The 21,677-nt window shown below is 44.7% G+C and overlaps 2 protein-coding genes across 7 annotated transcripts in view; one reads left to right on the top strand and one right to left on the bottom strand.

Moving 5' to 3' along the window:
* The window catches only part of LOC139392055 (catenin (cadherin-associated protein), alpha-like 1), a 139,416-nt gene that overhangs the window by 21,835 nt on the left and 95,904 nt on the right, over positions 1–21,677 (bottom strand). For 4 of the 6 annotated variants that reach the window (XM_071139716.1, XM_071139718.1, XM_071139719.1 and 1 more), the window contains exons 9-13: positions 10,662–10,820; positions 10,258–10,350; positions 5,261–5,426; positions 1,099–1,136; positions 926–976 (exon numbers count right to left, since the gene is read on the bottom strand). In XM_071139716.1, the coding sequence (XP_070995817.1) occupies positions 926–976; positions 1,099–1,136; positions 5,261–5,426; positions 10,258–10,350; positions 10,662–10,820 (507 nt within the window). The remainder of the gene's footprint in view (positions 1–925; positions 977–1,098; positions 1,137–5,260; positions 5,427–10,257; positions 10,351–10,661; positions 10,821–21,677) is intronic. The other 2 variants (XM_071139720.1, XM_071139721.1) reach the window with 1 other exon arrangement.
* Positions 17,018–20,746, top strand: LOC139391590 (octapeptide-repeat protein T2-like; the record flags this gene model as incomplete). Its single annotated transcript, XM_071138968.1, has 2 exons — positions 17,018–17,140; positions 20,684–20,746. Coding segments are annotated over 2 exons (186 nt in total), but the record flags the coding sequence as incomplete, so codon positions are not given.

Below are 21,677 nucleotides of genomic sequence, written 5' to 3'. Positions count from 1 at the left end.
GTATTGGGACAACCTATGTGAGGTGTATTGGGACACAGCCTATGTGAGGTGTATTGGGACAACCTATGTGAGGTGTATTGGGACAACCTATGTGAGGTGTATTGGGACACAGTCTATGTGAGGTGTATTGGGACAACCTATGTGAGGTGTATTGGGACAACCTATGTGAGGTGTATTGGGACAACCTATGTGAGGTGTATTGGGACACAGCCTATATGAGGTGTATTGGGACACAGCCTATATGAGGTGTATTGGGACAACCTATGTGAGGTGTATTGGGACACATCCTATGTGAGGTGTATTGGGACACATCCTATGTGAGGTGTATTGGGACACAGTCTATATGAGGTGTATTGGGACAACCTATGTGAGGTGTATTGGGACAACCTATGTGAGGTGTATTGGGACACAGTCTATGTGAGGTGTATTGGGACAACCTATGTGAGGTGTATTGGGACACATCCTATGTGAGGTGTATTGGGACACAGACTATGTGAGGTGTATTGGGACACAAACCTATGTGAGGTGTATTGGGACAACCTATGTGAGATGTATTGGGACACAGCCTATGTGAGGTGTATTGGGACACAGCCTATGTGAGGTGTATTGGGACACAGCCTATGTGAGGTGTATTGGGACAACCTATGTGAGGTGTATTGGGACAACCTATGTGAGGTGTATTGGGACACAGTCTATGTGAGGTGTATTGGGACAACCTATGTGAGGTGTATTGGGACAACCTATGTGAGGTGTATTGGGACAACCTATGTGAGGTGTATTGGGACAACCTATGTGAGGTGTATTGGGACAACCTATGTGAGGTGTATTGGGACACATATGTGAGGTGTATTGGGACACAGCCTATATGACGTGTATTGGGACAGCCTATGTGAGGTGTATTGTGTAATTGATGATCAAGTTATACCTCTGCATCTAGCTTGACTGCCTTCACCGTCTTCAGGTTGGCTGAATGTTTCTGGCGGGAGAAACGTTTTGACAGGATGAGTGATATTAAAGGAGGAAATGATGGAAAGTAATTTGAATAAAATGAAATAAGAAATATCCACCAGTCATAACATTGTATATTCCGATACTCACCCCTGGTCTGGGAAGCGACACGTAGGCTCTCTTATCACCTGTAATTAATCAGAAAGAAAGAAAGTATTTTGAGGAAATATTTTTTTAAAGTCATATTTTGGGCATTGGTCACAAGGTAAGTTTGGTAAGAATCATTTTCCAGTGAAAGTATTGTGTACCTTTTGAAATGACCCACGCCAACCCATGAAATTATATTAAAAGGGAGGGATTCAGTTGATTATCCCTAACACATCATCTATCATACTACAGTTGATTATCCCTAACACATCCTCTATTATACTACAGTTGATTATCCCTAACACACCCTCTATTATACTACAGTTGATTATCCCTAACACACCCTCTATTATACTACAGTTGATTATCCCTAACACATCCTCTATTATACTACAGTTGATTATCCCTAACACATCCTCTATTATACTACAGTTGATTATCCCCAACACACCCTCTATCGTACTACAGTTGATTATCCCTAACACATCCTCTATTATACTACAGTTGATTATCCCTAACACATCCTCTATTATACTACAGTTGATTATCCCTAACACATCCTCTATTATACTACAGTTGATTACCCCTAACACACCCTCTATTATACTACAGTTGATTATCCCTAACACATCCTCTATTATACTACAGTTGATTATCCCTAACACACCCTCTATTATACTACAGTTGATTATCCCTAACACATCCTCTATTATACTACAGTTGATTATCCCTAACACATCCTCTATTATACTACAGTTGATTATCCCCAACACACCCTCTATCGTACTACAGTTGATTATCCCTAACACATCCTCTATTATACTACAGTTGATTATCCCTAACACATCCTCTATTATACTACAGTTGATTATCCCTAACACATCCTCTATTATACTACAGTTGATTACCCCTAACACACCCTCTATTATACTACAGTTGATTATCCCCAACACACCCTCTATCATACTACAGTTGATTATCCCTAACACATCCTCTATTATACTACAGTTGATTATCCCCAACACACCCTCTATCGTACTACAGTTGATTATCCCTAACACATCCTCTATTATACTACAGTTGATTATCCCTAACACATCCTCTATTATACTACAGTTGATTATCCCTAACACATCCTCTATTATACTACAGTTGATTACCCCTAACACACCCTCTATTATACTACAGTTGATTATCCCCAACACACCCTCTATCATACTACAGTTGATTATCCCTAACACATCCTCTATTATACTACAGTTGATTATCCCTAACACATCCTCTATTATACTACAGTTGATTATCCCTAACACATCCTCTATTATACTACAGTTGATTATCCCTAACACATCCTCTATTATACTACAGTTGATTATCCCCAACACATCCTCTATTATACTACAGTTGATTATCCCTAACACATCCTCTATTATACTACAGTTGATTATCCCTAACACATCCTCTATTATACTACAGTTGATTATCCCTAACACATCCTCTATTATACTACAGTTGATTATCCCTAACACATCCTCTATTATACTACAGTTGATTATCCCTAACACATCCTCTATTATACTACAGTTGATTATCCCTAACACATCCTCTATTATACTACAGTTGATTATCCCTAACACATCCTCTATTATACTACAGTTGATTATCCCTAACACATCCTCTATTATACTACAGTTGATTATCCCCAACACATCCTCTATTATACTACAGTTGATTATCCCCAACACATCCTCTATTATACTACAGTTGATTATTCCTAACACATCCTCTATTATACTACAGTTGATTATCCCTAACACATCCTCTATTATACTACAGTTGATTATCCCCAACACATCCTCTATTATACTACAGTTGATTATCCCCAACACATCCTCTATTATACTACAGTTGATTATCCCCAACACATCCTCTATCATACTACAGTTGATTATCCCTAACACATCCTCTATCATACTACAGTTGATTATCCCTAACACATCCTCTATCATACTACAGTTGATTATCCCTAACACATCCTCTATTATACTACAGTTGATTATCCCTAACACATCCTCTATTATACTACAGTTGATTATCCCTAACACATCCTCTATTATACTACAGTTGATTATCCCTAACACACCCTCTATTATACTACAGTTGATTATCCCTAACACATCCTCTATCATACTACAGTTGATTATCCCTAACACATCCTCTATTATACTACAGTTGATTATCCCTAACACATCCTCTATCATACTACAGTTGATTATCCCTAACACATCCTCTATCATACTACAGTTGATTATCCCTAACACATCCTCTATTATACGACAGTTGATTATCCCTAACACACCCTCTATTATACTACAGTTGATTATCCCTAACACATCCTCTATCATACTACAGTTGATTATCCCTAACACATCCTCTATTATACTACAGTTGATTATCCCTAACACATCCTCTATCATACTACAGTTGATTATCCCTAACACTTTCTCTATCATACTACAGTTGATTATCCCTAACACATCCTCTATTATACTACAGTTGATTATCCCTAACACACCCTCTATTATACTACAGATGATTATCCCTAACACATCCTCTATTATACTACAGTTGATTATCCCCAACACACCCTCTATTATACTACAGTTGATTATCCCTAACAAATCCTCTATCATACTACAGTTGATTATCCCTAACACACCCTCTATTATACTACAGTTGATTACCCCTAACACATCCTCTATTATACTACAGTTGATTATCCCTAACACATCCTCTATTATACTACAGTTGATTATCCCTAACACACCCTCTATTATACTACAGTTGATTATCCCTAACACATCCTCTATTATACTACAGTTGATTATCCCCAACACACCCTCTATTATACTACAGTTGATTATCCCCAACACACCCTCTATTATACTACAGTTGATTATCCCTAACACATCCTCTATCATACTACAGTTGATTATCCCTAACACATCCTCTATTATACTACAGTTGATTATCCCTAACACACCCTCTATTATACTACAGTTGATTATCCCTAACACATCCTCTATTATACTACAGTTGATTATCCCTAACACACCCTCTATTATACTACAGTTGATTATCCCCAACACATCCTCTATTATACTACAGTTGATTATCACTAACACATCCTCTATCATACTACAGTTGATTATCCCTAACACATCCTCTATCATACTACAGTTGATTATCCCTAACACATCATCTATTATACTACAGTTGATTATCCCTAACACACCCTCTATTATACTACAGTTGATTATCCCTAACACATCCTCTATCATACTACAGTTGATTATCCCCAACACAACACTCACCAATCAAGTTTGGAATAAAGGGACATTTCAGTAGAATTTCCAGTGGCGGTGAAGGTGTGATAAACATCACTAACATGTTCAAGGAGCATTACTTCACATAAAAGTACAGGCAGCTTTTTGGAGGGCCTGTCTGTGTCGCTTGAGTAACACACCCCCTCCACAAGCGCGAGCACACACACAAACAGAAAGGTAAACACACACCCATACCAGCTTTACCAGAGAAAAAATAGCTCTTTTACTATGTGAGAGCCACGACTCGAGGGCACAGTGTGAACTTCATCGTTAAACTTCCACCAGGGAGGGAGATTTATCCCTATTCCTCCTCTATTCAATTGGTTTGGTAGGGAGACGTCGTCTCTCTCGCTGCTTGTCATTGGGATCGTAGCCCATAAATACTGGCACCGTGACACGCCACAGAGGTTACGGATGACAGGACTCACGCTGCATGCTGGGAGAGAGCTCTGAGAAACGTCTGGCATCACCACGCTGGGACACACACTGGCTATCAGGCCTGTAACAGAACGGTTTGCATCTCCAACTCAATGAGAGGTATCCTGCTGATGGTGCTTTAATCTGACATCCCCTCCCTGATAGAGCTTGTGTCAGATAATACAAACAACTACGGTTATAGAGATTTAACTGTCTATGAATAGGATCAATACATTTTAGTCTACCAAAGCTCAGCGAGAGACAGAGAGTAAAAACAACCACGGCTTGTGGTGAGCTGTCCTACGACAACCCTCTCCTGCGACTGCCCATAACACACACCCATCCCTCTCCCCCTCTCCTACCACTGGCAGCCCCACCTCGGCGGCCCTCGAACACGTCGTTGATCTCCCTTAGCAGCACTGCCATGTCACAGAGCTGGGACTCCCAGGCCTCACAGAACACATCCAGGTTCTCCTTGGCAATCTTACTGGATGGGTGCAGGGCCAGCGTCTGGGCTGCAGAGATGATCTGACAGGAGAGAGGAAGGGGGGAGAGAGAGAGGGAGGGAGTGAGCAGATGGAGTAGCTATGTTTTACACTATATTGGACTGTGAAAGTGTTTTGATAAGGTGCACAGTTCTACCTTAAGTCAGGGGATCCCAAACTTTTTGACCCCCGACCCCATTTTGATATCACATTTGTTTCATGACCCCACCATATAACAAAAATTATGTAATCATTTTGTATTTGACAGCCTATTACAAATGAGTCTGACAGTACTTTTTACAGTATTTCAAAAGTACTGGTTTGAAGTGATTGAAATGCATCAGAAAGCTATTGGGAAGTTCAGAATGTTCTCAGCTAATAATTATGTATGATCTTTTCCTCCCAGTCTGACTTAGTGCCTGGTATTGTCCACTCTGTTCTAATGAGGCTTGTTGGCATTGTAGAAGGAAACAGACACATGCATGTTCCTGAGTCTTTCAGTGATGGGGTCATAATATTTTATAGCTTAAACCATTCAAACGACTGAGCCACATCTGTAGGAGGAAAACAGTTTCATTATTTTATATTTTTGCTTCAAAATTTTATTTCACCATTTCTCTCGCGACCCCATTTTCAAAATCAGGCAACCCCACATGGGAAACGTTACCTTAAGTGGAGCTATTACTATGTACCTATCCAGACCAGTTGACTCTTTGAGGGAAGACCAACAAGGGGCCCAAGAAAAGGAGAGGGTGATTTGAATGGAAACAGGCCTCAGTCTTGTACAATGTTGACAGCAGAGACACCGGAGTTACACCGGATCATTACCTTTCAGTGTGGGGGTGGATTTGTTCCATTTCACACAATCTTCAGTGGGCAGGCATTAGTTTTGTTCCCCACTTTTCTAATTATGTTTGGTCTTCCAGGCCGTCGGGAAGGTCTTTATCTGCTGCTGGGGGTATAGTGTGAAATGTGATGATCCTCCCACGGTAACGTCAGACGCTGCATGACCCCGCAGTAATGACTGAGCTCATAAGCTCAAAGGTCAACCAATCAATAAGGTCACAGAGAGGGAGCCACCGCCCAGCAGGGAGGGATGATACTGGTGTGTGTGTGTGTGTGTGTCTGTGCGTGTCTTTCAATGATAATAAAGGGACTCCTGCGGGTAATTGCCAATTAAATGCAGCACACTGGGGGTGATGCACTCTGACTTGTGTGCATGTGGTTGTCTGAGTTATTTCCCCATGTATCAGATGAAGTCTTCTTAATGTCTTTTTCTGCAATGGTTGGCTGTGTTTAATGTATGGTGTGGAAGCTATAAGGGATCTAGATGACAGGGGATGTGTTGGCTGTGTTTAATGTATGGTGTTGAAGCTATAAGGGATCTAGATGACAGGGGATGTGTTGGCTGTGTTTAATGTATGGTGTTGAAGCTATAAGGGATCTAGATGACAGGGGATGTGTTGGCTATGTTTAATGTATGGTGTTGAAGCTATAAGGGATCTAGATGACAGGGGATGTGTTGGCTGTGTTTAATGTATGGTGTTGAAGCTATAAGGGATCTAGATGATAGGGGATGTGTTGGCTGTGTTTAATGTATGGTGTTGAAGCTATAAGGGATCTAGATGACAGGGGATGTGCTGGCTGTGTTTAATGTATGGTGTTGAAGCTATAAGGGATCTAGATGACAGGGGATGTGTTGGCTGTGTTTAATGTATGGTGTTGAAGCTATAAGGGATCTAGATGACAGGGGATGTGTTGGCTGTGTTTAATGTATGGTGTTGAAGCTATAAGGGATCTAGATGGCAGGGGATGCGCTGAAAAACTGAACCTTGACAATGGAGAGGTTATACAGATTATCAAGTTTCTGTCGCAACATGGACTGTATCAGACATGATCAGGACTATGCCATCTCATGTGTCTTGTTTTGGCCCTTCAGGGGCCCATTCCCAGTGTGAGTGTGATGCGTATGTGTGGGTGTGCGTTACCTGTCAGTGTGTGTCTTACCTGTCAGTGTGTGTGTTTTACCTGTCAGTTTGTGTGTTACCTGTCAGTGTGTGTTTTATCTGTTAGTGTGTGTGTTACCTGTCAGTGTGTGTTTTACCTGTCAGTGTGTGTGTTACCTGTCAGTGTGTGTTTTTTTCTGTCAGTGTGTGTGTTTTACCTGTCAGTGTGTGTGTTACCTGTCAGTGTGTGTGTTACCTGTCAGTGTGTGTGTTTTACCAGTCAGTGTGTAAGTTTTACCAGTCAGTGTGTGTGTTTTACCAGTCAGTGTGTGTGTTTTACGTGTCAGTGTGTGTGTTTTACCTGTCAGTGTGTGTGTTTTACCTGTCAGTGTGTGTGTGTTACCTGTCAGTGTGTGTGTTTTACCTGTTAGTGTGTGTTTTACCTGTCAGTGTGTGTGTTACCTGTCAGTGTGCGTGTTTTACCTGTCAGTGTATGTGTTTTACCTGTCAGTGTGTGTGTTACCTGTAAGTGTGTGTGTTTTACGTGTCAGTGTGTGTTTTACGTGTCAGTGTGTGTGTTTTACCTGTCAGTGTGTTTGTTACCTGTCAGTGTGTGTGTTTTACGTGTCAGTGTGTGTGTTACCTGTCAGTGTGTTTGTTACCTGTCAGTGTGTGTGTTACCTGTCAGTGTGTGTGTTTTACCTGTCAGTGTGTGTGTTTTACCTGTAAGTGTGTGTGTTACCTTTCACTATGTGTGTTTTACCTGTCAGTGTGTGTGTTACCTGTCAGTGTGTGTGTTACCTGTCAGTGTGTGTGTTACCTGTCAGTGTGTGTGTGTTTTACCTGTCAGTGTGTGTGTTACTTGTAAGTGTGTGTTTTACCTGTCAGTGTGTGTTTTACCTGTCAGTGTGTGTGTTACCTGTCAGTGTGTGTTTTACCTGTCAGTGTGTGTGTTACCTGTCAGTGTGTGTTTTATCTGTCAGTGTGTGTGTTTTACCTGTCAGTGTGTGTTTTATCTGTCAGTGTGTGTGTTACCTGTCAGTGTGTGTTTTACCTGTCAGTGTGTGTGTTACCTGTCAGTGTGTGTTTTACCTGTCAGTGTGTGTGTTACCTGTCAGTGTGTGTTTTATCTGTCAGTGTGTGTGTTTTACCTGTCAGTGTGTGTTTTATCTGTCAGTGTGTGTGTTACCTGTCAGTGTGTGTTTTACCTGTAAGTGTGTGTTTTACCTGTAAGTGTGTGTTTTATCTGTCAGTGTGTGTGTTACCTGTAAGTGTGTGTGTTACCTGTAAGTGTGTGTTTTATCTGTCAGTGTGTGTTTTACCTGTCAGTGTGTGTGTTTTACCTGTCAGTGTGTGTTTTACCTGTCAGTGTGTGTGTTTTACCTGTCAGTGTGTGTGTTACCTGTAAGTGTGTGTGTTACCTGTAAGTGTGTGTTTTATCTGTCAGTGTGTGTTTTACCTGTCAGTGTGTGTTTTACCTGTCAGTGTGTGTTTTACCTGTCAGTGTGTGTTTTATCTGTCAGTGTGTGTGTTACCTGTCAGTGTGTGTGTTACCTGTCAGTGTGTGTTTTATCTGTCAGTGTGTGTTTTTTGCCTGTCAGTGTGTGTGTTACCTGTCAGTGTGTGCTTTATCTGTCAGTGTGTGTGTTACCTGTCAGTGTGTGTTTTATCTGTCAGTGTGTGTTTTATCTGTCAGTGTGTGTTTTACCTGTCAGTGTGTGTTTTACCTGTCAGTGTGTGTGTTACCTGTCAGTGTGTGTTTTATCTGTCAGTGTGTGTTTTATCTGTCAGTGTGTGTTTTACCTGTCAGTGTGTGTGTTACCTGTCAGTGTGTGTTTTATCTGTCAGTGTGTGTTTTATCTGTCAGTGTGTGTTTTACCTGTCAGTGTGTGTTTTACCTGTCAGTGTGTGTGTTACCTGTCAGTGTGTGTTTTATCTGTCAGTGTGTGTTTTATCTGTCAGTGTGTGTTTTACCTGTCAGTGTGTGTGTTACCTGTCAGTGTGTGTTTTATCTGTCAGTGTGTGTTTTATCTGTCAGTGTGTGTGTTACCTGTAAGTGTGTGTTTTATCTGTCAGTGTGTGTGTTTTACCTGTCAGTGTGTGTGTTACCTGTCAGTGTGTGTTTTACCTGTCAGTGTGTGTGTGTTACCTGTCAGTGTGTGTTTTATCTGTCAGTGTGTGTGTGTTACCTGTCAGTGTGTGTTTTATCTGTCAGTGTGTGTGTGTTACCTGTCAGTGTGTGTTTTACCTGTCAGTGTGTGTGTTACCTGTCAGTGTGTGTTTTATCTGTCAGTGTGTGTTTTACCTGTCAGTGTGTGTGTGTTACCTGTCAGTGTGTGTTTTACCTGTCAGTTTGTGTGTTACCTGTCAGTGTGTGTTTTATCTGTTAGTGTGTGTGTTACCTGTCAGTGTGTGTTTTACCTGTCAGTGTGTGTGTTACCTGTCAGTGTGTGTTTTTTTCTGTCAGTGTGTGTGTTACCTGTCAGTGTGTGTTTTATCTGTCAGTGTGTGTGTTACCTGTAAGTGTGTGTTTTATCTGTCAGTGTGTGTGTTTTACCTGTCAGTGTGTGTGTTACCTGTCAGTGTGTGTTTTACCTGTCAGTGTGTGTGTTTTATCTGTCAGTGTGTGTGTGTTTTATCTGTCAGTGTGTGTTTTATCTGTCAGTGTGTGTGTTACCTGTCAGTGTGTGTTTTATCTGTCAGTGTGTGTGTTACCTGTCAGTGTGTGTGTGTTTTACCTGTCAGTGTGTGTTTTATCTGTCAGTGTGTGTGTTACCTGTCAGTGTGTGTTTTATCTGTCAGTGTGTGTGTTACCTGTCAGTGTGTGTTTTACCTGTCAGTGTGTGTGTGTTTTACCTGTCAGTGTGTGTTTTATCTGTCAGTGTGTGTGTTACCTGTCAGTGTGTGTTACCTGTCAGTGTGTGTTACCTGGGGGCCGATGACGTGGAAGGTCTCCTCAGCGTGTATACAGGTGATCTCCAGAGGCTCTGTCCCCGAGACGTGACACAGCAGACGACAAGTCTGGAACAGGACAAAGAACATCGACGTCTAACATCAATATGACTGGATATGAGCAGCAGACACAGACCTACATGTTGATGCCAACAACAGATCAAGATACTTATCCAAAAGTTTCAATTGAAAAAATACATACAGGCTTCCAAAGCCAGTATCCCACATCACACATGTCCATATACCTCAGATATAGAGATGGATACGAGGTTGGATTGCTGTGGATTGAATTGAATACTTTATTGTGCTTCAATGGTGACTTGATCAAGGAGACTCAACAGACTTAAGTCAACCTCCCCAGCACAGTGAGCTTCTCTCACCTCCACCAGCTGTTCTTTCTGCTCGCCGAGCGTGCGGGCGTACTCTGCCACAGCCTCCAGGTTGCCCTCGCCCCCCGAGGCCTTCAGGGCCCGCAGAGGCAGGTGTTCCGCGTGCAGCTTCAGCAGGTCCGCCGCCCGCCCCACCGCCACCTTATGAAGCTGGACAGAAGGGAGAAGGGAAGAGAGGGGGTGAATATGTGTGTATGTTTTGTATCTTTTCTATGCCTGGCTGCACAATGGTAGCAGAAAGAGAAAACAAGAGTAAGACAGAAGGAGAACACGGCAGAGAGAGAAAGAGCAAGTCAGAGAGAGAAAGAGCAAGACAGAGAGAGAAAGAGCAAGGCAGAGAGAGAAAGAGCAAGTCAGAGAGAGAAAGAGCAAGTCAGAGAGAGAAAGAGCAAGGCAGAGAGAGAAAGAGCAAGTCAGAGAGAGAAAGAGCAAGTCAGAGAGAGAAAGAGCAAGTCAGAGAGAGAAAGAGCAAGTCAGAGAGAAAGAGCAAGGCAGAGAGAGAAAGTGCAAGTCAGAGAGAGAAAGAGCAAGTCAGAGAGAGAGAGAGAAAGAGCAAGTCAGAGAGAGAAAGAGCAAGGCAGAGAAAGAAAGAGCAAGGCAGAGAGAAAGAGCAAGGCAGAGAGAGAAGAGCAAGTCAGAGAGAGAGAGAGAAAGAGCAAGGCAGAGAGAGAAAGAGCAAGGCAGAGCGAGAGAGAGCAAGTTAGAGAGAGAGAGAGAAAGAGCAAGGCAGAGAGAGAAAGAGCAAGTTAGAGAGAGAGAGAGAAAGAGCAAGGCAGAGAGAGAAAGAGTAAGTTAGAGACAGAAAGAGCAAGTCAGAGAGAGAAAGAGCAAGTCAGAGAGAGAAAGAGCAAGGCAGAGAGAGAAAGAGCAATGCAGAGAGAGAAAGAGCAAGTTAGAGAGAGATAGAGAGAGAGAGAGAGAGAAAGAGCAAGTCAGAGAGAGAGAGAGAAAGAGCAAGGCAGAGAGAGAAAGAGCAAGGCAGAGAGAGAAAGAGCAAGGCAGAGAGAAAGAGCAAGGCAGAGAGAGAAAGAGCAAGTCAGAGAGAGAGAGAGAAAGAGCAAGTCAGAGAGAGAGAGAGAAAGAGCAAGGCAGAGAGAGAAAGAGCAAGGCAGAGCGAGAGAGAGCAAGTTAGAGAGATAGAGAGAAAGAGCAAGGCAGAGAGAGAAAGAGCAAGTTAGAGAGAGAGAGAGAAAGAGCAAAGAGAAAGAGTAAGTTAGAGAGAGAAAGAGCAAGTCAGAGAGAGAAAGAGCAAGTCAGATAGAGAAAGAGCAAGGCAGAGAGAGAAAGAGCAATGCAGAGAGAAAAAGAGCAAGGCAGAGAGAGAAAGAGCAAGGCAGAGAGAAAAAGAGCAAGTCAGAGAGAGAGAAAGAGCAAGTTAGAGAGAGAAAGAGCAAGTTAGAGAGAGAAAGAGCAAGGCAGGGAGAGAGAGAGAAAGAGCAAGTCAGAGAGAGAGAGAGAGAAAGAGCAAGGCAGAGAGAGAAAGAGCAAGGAAGAGAGAGAAAGAGCAAGGCAGAGAGAGAAAGAGCAAGTCAGAGAGAGAAAGAGCAAGTTAGAGAGAGAGAGAAAAAGAGCAAAGCAGAGAGAGCAAGAACAAGTTAGAGAGAGAGAGAGAAAGAGCAAGGCAGAGAGAGAGAGATCAAGTTAGAGAGAGAAAGAGCAAGGCAGGGAGAGAGAGACAAAGAGCAAGGCAGAGAGAGTAGAGCGAGCAAGGCAGAGAGAGAAAGAGCAAGGCAGAGAGAGAGAGAGAGAAAGAGCAAGGCAGGGAGAGAAAGAGCAAGGCAGAGAGAGAGAGAGAAAGAGCAAGTCAGAGAGAGAGAGAGAAAGAGCAAGGCAGAGAGAGAAAGAGCAAGGCAGAGAGAGAGAGAGCAAGTTAGAGAGATAGAGAGAAAGAGCAAGGCAGAGAGAGAAAGAGCAAGGCAGAGAGAAAGAGCAAGGCAGAGAGAGAAAGAGCAAGTCAGAGAGAGAGAGAGAAATAGCAAGTCAGAGAGAGAGAGAGAAAGAGCAAGGCAGAGACAGAAAGAGCAAGTCAGAGAGAGAAAGAGCAAGTTAGAGAGAGAGAGAAAGAGTAAGTTAGAGAGAGAAAGAGCAAGTCAGAGAGAGAAAGAGCAAGTCAGAGAGAGAAAGAGCAAGGCAGAGAGAGAAAGAGCAATGCAGAGAGAGAAAGAGCAAGTTAGAGAGAGAAAGAGCAAGGCAGGGAGAGGGAGAGAAAGAGCAAGTCAGAGAGAGAGAGAGAAAGAGCAAGGCAGAGAGAGAAAGAGCAAGGCAGAGAGAGAAAGAGCAAGGCAGAGAGAGAAAGAGCAAGTCAGAGAGAGAAAGAGCAAGTTAGAGAGAGAAAGAGCAAGTCAGAGAGAGAAAGAGCAAGGCAGAGAGAGAAAGAGCAATGCAGAGAGAGAAAGAGCAAGTTAGAGAGAGAAAGAGCAAGGCAGGGAGAGGGAGAGAAAGAGCAAGTCAGAGAGAGAGAGAGAAAGAGCAAGGCAGAGAGAGAAAGAGCAAGGCAGAGAGAAAGAGCAAGGCAGAGAGAGAAAGAGCAAGTCAGAGAGAGAGAGAGAAATAGCAAGTCAGAGAGAGAGAGAGAAAGAGCAAGGCAGAGACAGAAAGAGCAAGTCAGAGAGAGAAAGAGCAAGTTAGAGAAAGAGAGAAAGAGCAAGGCAGGGAGAGGGAGAGCAAGTTAGAGAGAGAGAGAGAGAGAGAAAGAGCAAGTTAGAGAGAGAGAGAAAAAGAGCAAAGCAGAGAGAGCAAGAACAAGTTAGAGAGAGAGAGAGAAAGAGCAAGGCAGAGAGAGAGAGATCAAGTTAGAGAGAGAAAGAGCAAGGAAGGGAGAGAGAGACAAAGAGCAAGGCAGAGAGAGTAGAGCGAGCAAGGCAGAGAGAGAAAGAGCAAGGCAGAGAGAGAGAGAGAGAAAGAGCAAGGCAGGGAGAGAAAGAGCAAGGCAGAGAGAGAGAGAGAAAGAGCAAGTCAGAGAGAGAGAGAGAAAGAGCAAGGCAGAGAGAGAAAGAGCAAGGCAGAGAGAGAGAGAGCAAGTTAGAGAGATAGAGAGAAAGAGCAAGGCAGAGAGAGAAAGAGCAAGGCAGAGAGAAAGAGCAAGGCAGAGAGAGAAAGAGCAAGTCAGAGAGAGAGAGAGAAATAGCAAGTCAGAGAGAGAGAGAGAAAGAGCAAGGCAGAGACAGAAAGAGCAAGTCAGAGAGAGAAAGAGCAAGTTAGAGAGAGAGAGAAAGAGCAAGGCAGAGAGAGCAAGAGCAAGTTAGAGAGAGAGAGAGAGAGAGAAAGAGCAAGGCAGGGAGAGAGAGAGAAAGAGTAAGTTAGAGAGAGAAAGAGCAAGTCAGAGAGAGAAAGAGCAAGTCAGAGAGAGAAAGAGCAAGGCAGAGAGAGAAAGAGCAATGCAGAGAGAGAAAGAGCAAGTTAGAGAGAGAAAGAGCAAGGCAGGGAGAGGGAGAGAAAGAGCAAGTCAGAGAGAGAGAGAGAAAGAGCAAGGCAGAGAGAGAAAGAGCAAGGCAGAGAGAGAAAGAGCAAGGCAGAGAGAGAAAGAGCAAGTCAGAGAGAGAAAGAGCAAGTTAGAGAGAGAGAGAGAAAGAGCAAGGCAGAGAGAGCAAGAGCAAGTTAGAGAGAGAGAGAGAAAGAGCAAGGCAGAGAGAGAAAGAGCAAGGCAGGGAGAGAGAGAGAAAGAGCAAGTCAGAGAGAGAGAGAGAAAGAGCAAGGCAGAGAGAGAAAGAGCAAGGCAGAGAGAGAAAGAGCAAGGCAGAGAGAGAAAGAGCAAGTCAGAGAGAGAAAGAGCAAGTTAGAGAGAGAGAGAGAAAGAGCAAGGCAGAGAGAGCAAGAGCAAGTTAGAGAGAGAGAGAGAAAGAGCAAGGCAGAGAGAGAGAGAGCAAGTTAGAGAGAGAAAGAGCAAGGCAGGGAGAGAGAGACAAAGAGCAAGGCAGAGAGAGTAGAGCGAGCAAGGCAGAGAGAGAAAGAGCAAGGCAGAGAGAGAGAGAGAGAAAGAGCAAGGCAGGGAGAGAAAGAGCAAGGCAGGGAGAGAGAGAAAGAGCAAGTCAGAGAGAGAGAGAGAAAGAGCAAGGCAGAGAGAGAAAGAGCAAGGCAGAGCGAGAGAGAGCAAGTTAGAGAGAGAAAGAGCAAGGCAGGGAGAGAGAGACAAAGAGCAAGGCAGAGAGAGTAGAGCGAGCAAGGCAGAGAGAGAAAGAGCAAGGCAGAGAGAGAGAGAGCAAGTTAGAGAGATAGAGAGAAAGAGCAAGGCAGAGAGAGAAAGAGCAAGGCAGAGAGAAAGAGCAAGGCAGAGAGAGAAAGAGCAAGTCAGAGAGAAAGAGAGAAATAGCAAGTCAGAGAGAGAGAGAGAAAGAGCAAGGCAGAGACAGAAAGAGCAAGTCAGAGAGAGAAAGAGCAAGTTAGAGAGAGAGAGAGAAAGAGCAAGGCAGAGAGAGCAAGAGCAAGTTAGAGAGAGAGAGAGAGAGAGAAAGAGCAAGGCAGGGAGAGAGAGAGAAAGAATAAGTTAGAGAGAGAAAGAGCAAGTCAGAGAGAGAAAGAGCAAGTCAGAGAGAGAAAGAGCAAGGCAGAGAGAGAAAGAGCAATGCAGAGAGAGAAAGAGCAAGTTAGAGAGAGAAAGAGCAAGGCAGGGAGAGGGAGAGAAAGAGCAAGTCAGAGAGAGAGAGAGAAAGAGCAAGGCAGAGAGAGAAAGAGCAAGGCAGAGAGAGAAAGAGCAAGTCAGAGAGAGAAAGAGCAAGTTAGAGAGAGAGAGAAAGAGCAAGGCAGAGAGAGCAAGAGCAAGTTAGAGAGAGAGAGAGAAAGAGCAAGGCAGAGAGAGAAAGAGCAAGGCAGGGAGAGAGAGAGAAAGAGCAAGTCAGAGAGAGAGAGAGAAAGAGCAAGGCAGAGAGAGAAAGAGCAAGGCAGAGAGAGAAAGAGCAAGGCAGAGAGAGAAAGAGCAAGTCAGAGAGAGAAAGAGCAAGTTAGAGAGAGAGAGAGAAAGAGCAAGGCAGAGAGAGCAAGAGCAAGTTAGAGAGAGAGAGAGAAAGAGCAAGGCAGAGAGAGAGAGAGCAAGTTAGAGAGAGAAAGAGCAAGGCAGGGAGAGAGAGACAAAGAGCAAGGCAGAGAGAGTAGAGCGAGCAAGGCAGAGAGAGAAAGAGCAAGGCAGAGAGAGAAAGAGCAAGGCAGGGAGAGAGAGAGAAAGAGCAAGTCAGAGAGAGAGAGAGAAAGAGCAAGGCAGAGAGAGAAAGAGCAAGGCAGAGCGAGAGAGAGCAAGTTAGAGAGATAGAGAGAAAGAGCAAGGCAGAGAGAGAAAGAGCAAGGCAGAGAGAAAGAGCAAGGCAGAGAGAGAAAGAGCAAGTCAGAGAGAGAGAGAGAGAAAGAGCAAGTCAGAAAGAGAGAGAGAGGGAAAGAGCAAGGCAGAGAGAGAAAGAGCAAGGCAGAGCGAGAGAGAGCAAGTTAGAGAGATAGAGAGAAAGAGCAAGGCAGAGAGAGAAAGAGTAAGTTAGAGAGAGAAAGAGCAAGTCAGAGAGAGAAAGAGCAAGTCAGATAGAGAAAGAGCAAGGCAGAGAGAGAAAGAGCAATGCAGAGAGAGAAAGAGCAAGTTAGAGAGAGAGAGAGAAAGAGCAAGGCAGAGAGAGAAAGAGCAAGTCAGAGAGAGAAAGAGCAAGTTAGAGAGAGAGAGAGAAAGAGCAAGGCAGAGAGAGCAAGAGCAAGTTAGAGAGAGAGAGAGAGAGAAAGAGCAAGGCAGAGAGAGAAAGAGCAAGGCAGAGAGAGAAAGAGCAAGGCAGGGAGAGAGAGAGAAATAGTAAGTTAGAGAGAGAAAGAGCAATGCAGAGAGAGAAAGAGTAAGTTAGAGAGAGAAAGAGCAAGGCAGGGAGAGAGAGAAAGAGCAAGTCAGAGAGAGAGAGAGAAAGAGCAAGGCAGAGAGAGAAGAGCAAGGCAGAGAGAGAAAGAGCAATGCAGAGAGAGAAAGAGTAAGTTAGAGAGAGACAGAGCAAGGCAGGGAGAGAGAGAAAGAGCAAGTCAGAGAGAGAGAGAGAAAGAGCAAGGCAGAGAGAGAAAGAGCAAGGCAGAGAGAGAAAGAGCAAGTCAGAGAGAGAAAGAGCAAGTTAGAGAGAGAGAGAGAAAGAGCAAGGCAGAGAGAGCAAGAGCAAGTTAGAGAGAGAGAGAGAAAGAGCAAGGCAGAGAGAGAGAGAGCAAGTTAGAGAGAGAAAGAGCAAGGCAGGGAGAGAGAGACAAAGAGCAAGGCAGGGAGAGAGAGAGAAATAGTAAGTTAGAGAGAGAAAGAGCAATGCAGAGAGAGAAAGAGTAAGTTAGAGAGAGAAAGAGCAAGGCAGGGAGAGAGAGAAAGAGCAAGTCAGAGAGAGAGAGAGAAAGAGCAAGGCAGAGAGAGAAGAGCAAGGCAGAGAGAGAAAGAGCAATGCAGAGAGAGAAAGAGTAAGTTAGAGAGAGAAAGAGCAAGGCAGGGAGAGAGAGAAAGAGCAAGTCAGAGAGAGAGAGAGAAAGAGCAAGGCAGAGAGAGAAAGAGCAAGGCAGAGAGAGAAAGAGCAAGGCAGAGAGAGAAAGAGCAAGTCAGAGAGAGAAAGAGCAAGTTAGAGAGAGAGAGAGAAAGAGCAAGGCAGAGAGAGCAAGAGCAAGTTAGAGAGAGAGAGAGAAAGAGCAAGGCAGAGAGAGAGAGAGCAAGTTAGAGAGAGAAAGAGCAAGGCAGGGAGAGAGAGACAAAGAGCAAGGCAGAGAGAGTAGAGCGAGCAAGGCAGAGAGAGAAAGAGCAAGGCAGAGAGAGAGAGAGAGAAAGAGCAAGTTAGAGAGAGAGAGAGAAAGAGCAAGGCAGAGAGAGCAAGAGCAAGTTAGAGAGAGAGAGAGAAAGAGCAAGGCAGAGAGAGAAAGAGCAAGGCAGGGAGAGAGAGAGAAAGAGCAAGTCAGAGAGAGAGAGAGAAAGAGCAAGGCAGAGAGAGAAAGAGCAAGGCAGAGAGAGAAAGAGCAAGGCAGAGAGAGAAAGAGCAAGTCAGAGAGAGAAAGAGCAAGTTAGAGATAGAGAGAGAAAGAGCAAGGCAGAGAGAGCAAGAGCAAGTTAGAGAGAGAGAGAGAAAGAGCAAGGCAGAGAGAGAGAGAGCAAGTTAGAGAGAGAAAGAGCAAGGCAGGGAGAGAGAAACAAAGAGCAAGGCAGAGAGAGTAGAGCGAGCAAGGCAGAGAGAGAAGGAGCAAGGCAGAGAGAGAGAGAGAGAAAGAGCAAGGCAGGGAGAGAAAGAGCAAGGCAGGGAGAGAGAGAGAAATAGCAAGTCAGAGAGAGAGAGAGAAAGAGCAAGGCAGAGAGAGAAAGAGCAAGGCAGAGCGAGAGAGAGCAAGTTAGAGAGAGAAAGAGCAAGGCAGGGAGAGAGAGACAAAGAGCAAGGCAAAGAGAGTAGAGCGAGCAAGGCAGAGAGAGAAAGAGCAAGGCAGAGAGAGAGAGAGAAAGAGCAAGGCAGGGAGAGAAAGAGCAAGGCAGGGAGAGAGAGAGAAAGAGCAAGTCAGAGAGAGAGAGAGAAAGAGCAAGGCAGAGAGAGAAAGAGCAAGGCAGAGAGAGAGAGAGAGAGAGAGAGAGAGAGAAAGAGCAAGTCAGAGAGAGAGAGAGAGAAAGAGCAAGGCAGAGAGAGAAAGAGCAAGGCAGAGAGAGAAAGAGCAAGGCAGAGAGAAAGAGCAAGGCAGAGAGAGAAAGAGCAAGTCAGAGAGAGAGAGAGAAAGAGCAAGTCAGAGAGAGAGAGAGAAAGAGCAAGTCAGAGAGAGAAAGAGCAAGGCAGAGAGAGAAGAGCAATGCAGAGAGAGAAAGAGCAAGTTAGAGAGAGAAAGAGCAAGGCAGGGAGAGAGAGAGAAAGAGCAAGTCAGAGAGAGAGAGAGAAAGAGCAAGGCAGAGAGAGAAAGAGCAAGGCAGAGAGAGAAAGAGCAAGGCAGAGAGAGAAAGAGCAAGTCAGAGAGAGAAAGAGCAAGTTAGAGAGAGAGAGAAAGAGCAAGGCAGAGAGAGCAAGAGCAAGTTAGAGAGAGAGAGAGAAAGAGCAAGGCAGGGAGAGAGAGAGAAAGAGCAAGGCAGGGAGAGAGAGAGAAAGAGCAAGTCAGAGAGAGAGAGAGAAAGAGAAAGGCAGAGAGAGAAAGAGCAAGGCAGAGAGAGAAAGAGCAAGGCAGAGAGAGAAAGAGCAAGTCAGAGAGAGAAAGAGTAAGTTAGAGAGAGAGAGAAAGAGCAAGGCAGAGAGAGCAAGAGCAAGTTAGAGAGAGAGAGAGAAAGAGCAAGGCAGAGAGAGAAAGAGCAAGGCAGGGAGAGAGAGAGAAAGAGCAAGTCAGAGAGAGAGAGAAAGAGCAAGGCAGAGAGAGAAAGAGCAAGGCAGAGAGAGAAAGAGCAAGGCAGAGAGAGAAAGAGCAAGTCAGAGAGAGAAAGAGCAAGTTAGAGAGAGAGAGAGAAAGAGCAAGGCAGAGAGAGCAAGAGCAAGTTAGAGAGAGAGAGAGAAAGAGCAAGGCAGAGAGAGAGAGAGCAAGTTAGAGAGAGAAAGAGCAAGGCAGGGAGAGAGAGACAAAGAGCAAGGCAGAGAGAGTAGAGCGAGCAAGGCAGAGAGAGAAGAGCAAGGCAGAGAGAGAGAGAGAGAAAGAGCAAGGCAGGGAGAGAAAGAGCAAGGCAGGGAGAGAGAGAGAAAGAGCAAGTCAGAGAGAGAGAGAGAAAGAGCAAGGCAGAGAGAGAAAGAGCAAGGCAGAGCGAGAGAGAGCAAGTTAGAGAGATAGAGAGAAAGAGCAAGGCAGAGAGAGAAAGAGCAAGGCAGAGAGAAAGAGCAAGGCAGAGAGAGAAAGAGCAAGGCAGGGAGAGAGAGAGAAAGAGCAAGTCAGAGAGAGAGAGAGAAAGAGAAAGGCAGAGAGAGAAAGAGCAAGGCAGAGAGAGAAAGAGCAAGGCAGAGAGAGAAAGAGCAAGTCAGAGAGAGAAAGAGCAAGTTAGAGAGAGAGAGAGAAAGAGCAAGGCAGAGAGAGCAAGAGCAAGTTAGAGAGAGAGAGAGAAAGAGCAAGGCAGAGAGAGAAAGAGCAAGGCAGGGAGAGAGAGAGAAAGAGCAAGTCAGAGAGAGAGAGAGAAAGAGCAAGGCAGAGAGAGAAAGAGCAAGGCAGAGAGAGAAAGAGCAAGGCAGAGAGAGAAAGAGCAAGTCAGAGAGAGAAAGAGCAAGTTAGAGAGAGAGAGAGAAAGAGCAAGGCAGAGAGAGCAAGAGCAAGTTAGAGAGAGAGAGAGAAAGAGCAAGGCAGAGAGAGAGAGAGCAAGTTAGAGAGAGAAAGAGCAAGGCAGGGAGAGAGAGACAAAGAGCAAGGCAGAGAGAGTAGAGCGAGCAAGGCAGAGAAAGAAGAGCAAGGCAGAGAGAGAGAGAGAGAAAGAGCAAGGCAGGGAGAGAAAGAGCAAGGCAGGGAGAGAGAGAGAAAGAGCAAGTCAGAGAGAGAGAGAGAGAAAGAGCAAGGCAGAGAGAGAAAGAGCAAGGCAGAGCGAGAGAGAGCAAGTTAGAGAGATAGAGAGAAAGAGCAAGGCAGAGAGAGAGAGAGCAAGGCAGAGAGAAAGAGCAAGGCAGAGAGAGAAAGAGCAAGGCAGGGAGAGAGAGAGAAAGAGCAAGTCAGAGAGAGAGAGAGAAAGAGCAAGGCAGAGAGAGAAAGAGCAAGGCAGAGAGAGAAAGAGCAAGGCAGAGAGAGAAAGAGCAAGTCAGAGAGAGAAAGAGCAAGTTAGAGAGAGAGAGAGAAAGAGCAAGGCAGAGAGAGCAAGAGCAAGTTAGAGAGAGAGAGAGAAAGAGCAAGGCAGAGAGAGAGAGAGCAAGTTAGAGAGAGAAAGAGCAAGGCAGGGAGAGAGAGACAAAGAGCAAGGCAGAGAGAGTAGAGCGAGCAAGGCAGAGAGAGAAGAGCAAGGCAGAGAGAGAGAGAGAAAGAGCAAGGCAGGGAGAGAAAGAGCAAGGCAGGGAGAGAGAGAGAAAGAGCAAGTCAGAGAGAGAGAGAGAAAGAGCAAGGCAGAGAGAGAAAGAGCAAGGCAGAGCGAGAGAGAGCAAGTTAGAGAGATAGAGAGAAAGAGCAAGGCAGAGAGAGAAAGAGCAAGGCAGAGAGAAAGAGCGAGGCAGAGAGAGAAAGAGCAAGTCAGAGAGAGAGAGAGAGAAAGAGCAAGTCAGAGAGAGAGAGAGAGAGAGAAAGAGCAAGGCAGAGAGAGAAAGAGCAAGGCAGAGCGTGAGAGAGCAAGTTAGAGAGATAGAGAGAAAGAGCAAGGCAGAGAGAGAAAGAGCAAGTTAGAGAGAGAGAGAGAAAGAGCAAGGCAGAGAGAGAAAGAGTAAGTTAGAGAGAGAAAGAGCAAGTCAGAGAGAGAAAGAGCAAGTCAGATAGAGAAAGAGCAAGGCAGAGAGAGAAAGAGCAATGCAGAGAGAGAAAGAGCAAGTTAGAGAGAGAGAGAGAGAGAGAGAGAAAGAGCAAGGCAGAGAGAGAAAGAGCAAGTCAGAGAGAGAAAGAGCAAGTTAGAGAGAGAGAGAGAAAGAGCAAGGCAGAGAGAGCAAGAGCAAGTTAGAGAGAGAGAGAGAGAGAAAGAGCAAGGCAGAGAGAGAAAGAGCAAGGCAGAGAGAGAAAGAGCAAGGCAGGGAGAGAGAGAGAAAGAGTAAGTTAGAGAGAGAAAGAGCAAGTCAGAGAGAGAAAGAGCAAGTCAGAGAGAGAAAGAGCAAGGCAGAGAGAGAGAAAGAGCAAGGCAGAGAGAGAAAGAGTAAGTTAGAGAGAGAAAGAGCAAGGCAGGGAGAGAGAGAAAGAGCAAGTCAGAGAGAGAGAGAGAAAGAGCAAGGCAGAGAGAGAAAGAGCAAGGCAGAGAGAGAAAGAGCAAGGCAGAGAGAGAAAGAGCAAGTCAGAGAGAGAAAGAGCAAGTTAGAGAGAGAGAGAGAAAGAGCAAGGCAGAGAGAGCAAGAACAAGTCAGAGAGAGAAAGAGTGAAAGGAATAGGGAGAGTGGCAGTGTACCCTAGAGGATAAAGAGAGAACAGAGAGAGAAACAGAGAGAGAGTGATGTGGGCAAATCAAAGATAAAAAAAGAGCAAGAGATACAG

Source organism: Oncorhynchus clarkii, chromosome 32, assembly GCF_045791955.1.
Source record: "Oncorhynchus clarkii lewisi isolate Uvic-CL-2024 chromosome 32, UVic_Ocla_1.0, whole genome shotgun sequence".
NCBI lineage: Eukaryota > Metazoa > Chordata > Actinopteri > Salmoniformes > Salmonidae > Oncorhynchus > Oncorhynchus clarkii.
Note: the sequence above shows the minus strand (reverse complement) of the source record. Positions and strands in the feature narration are given on the sequence as shown.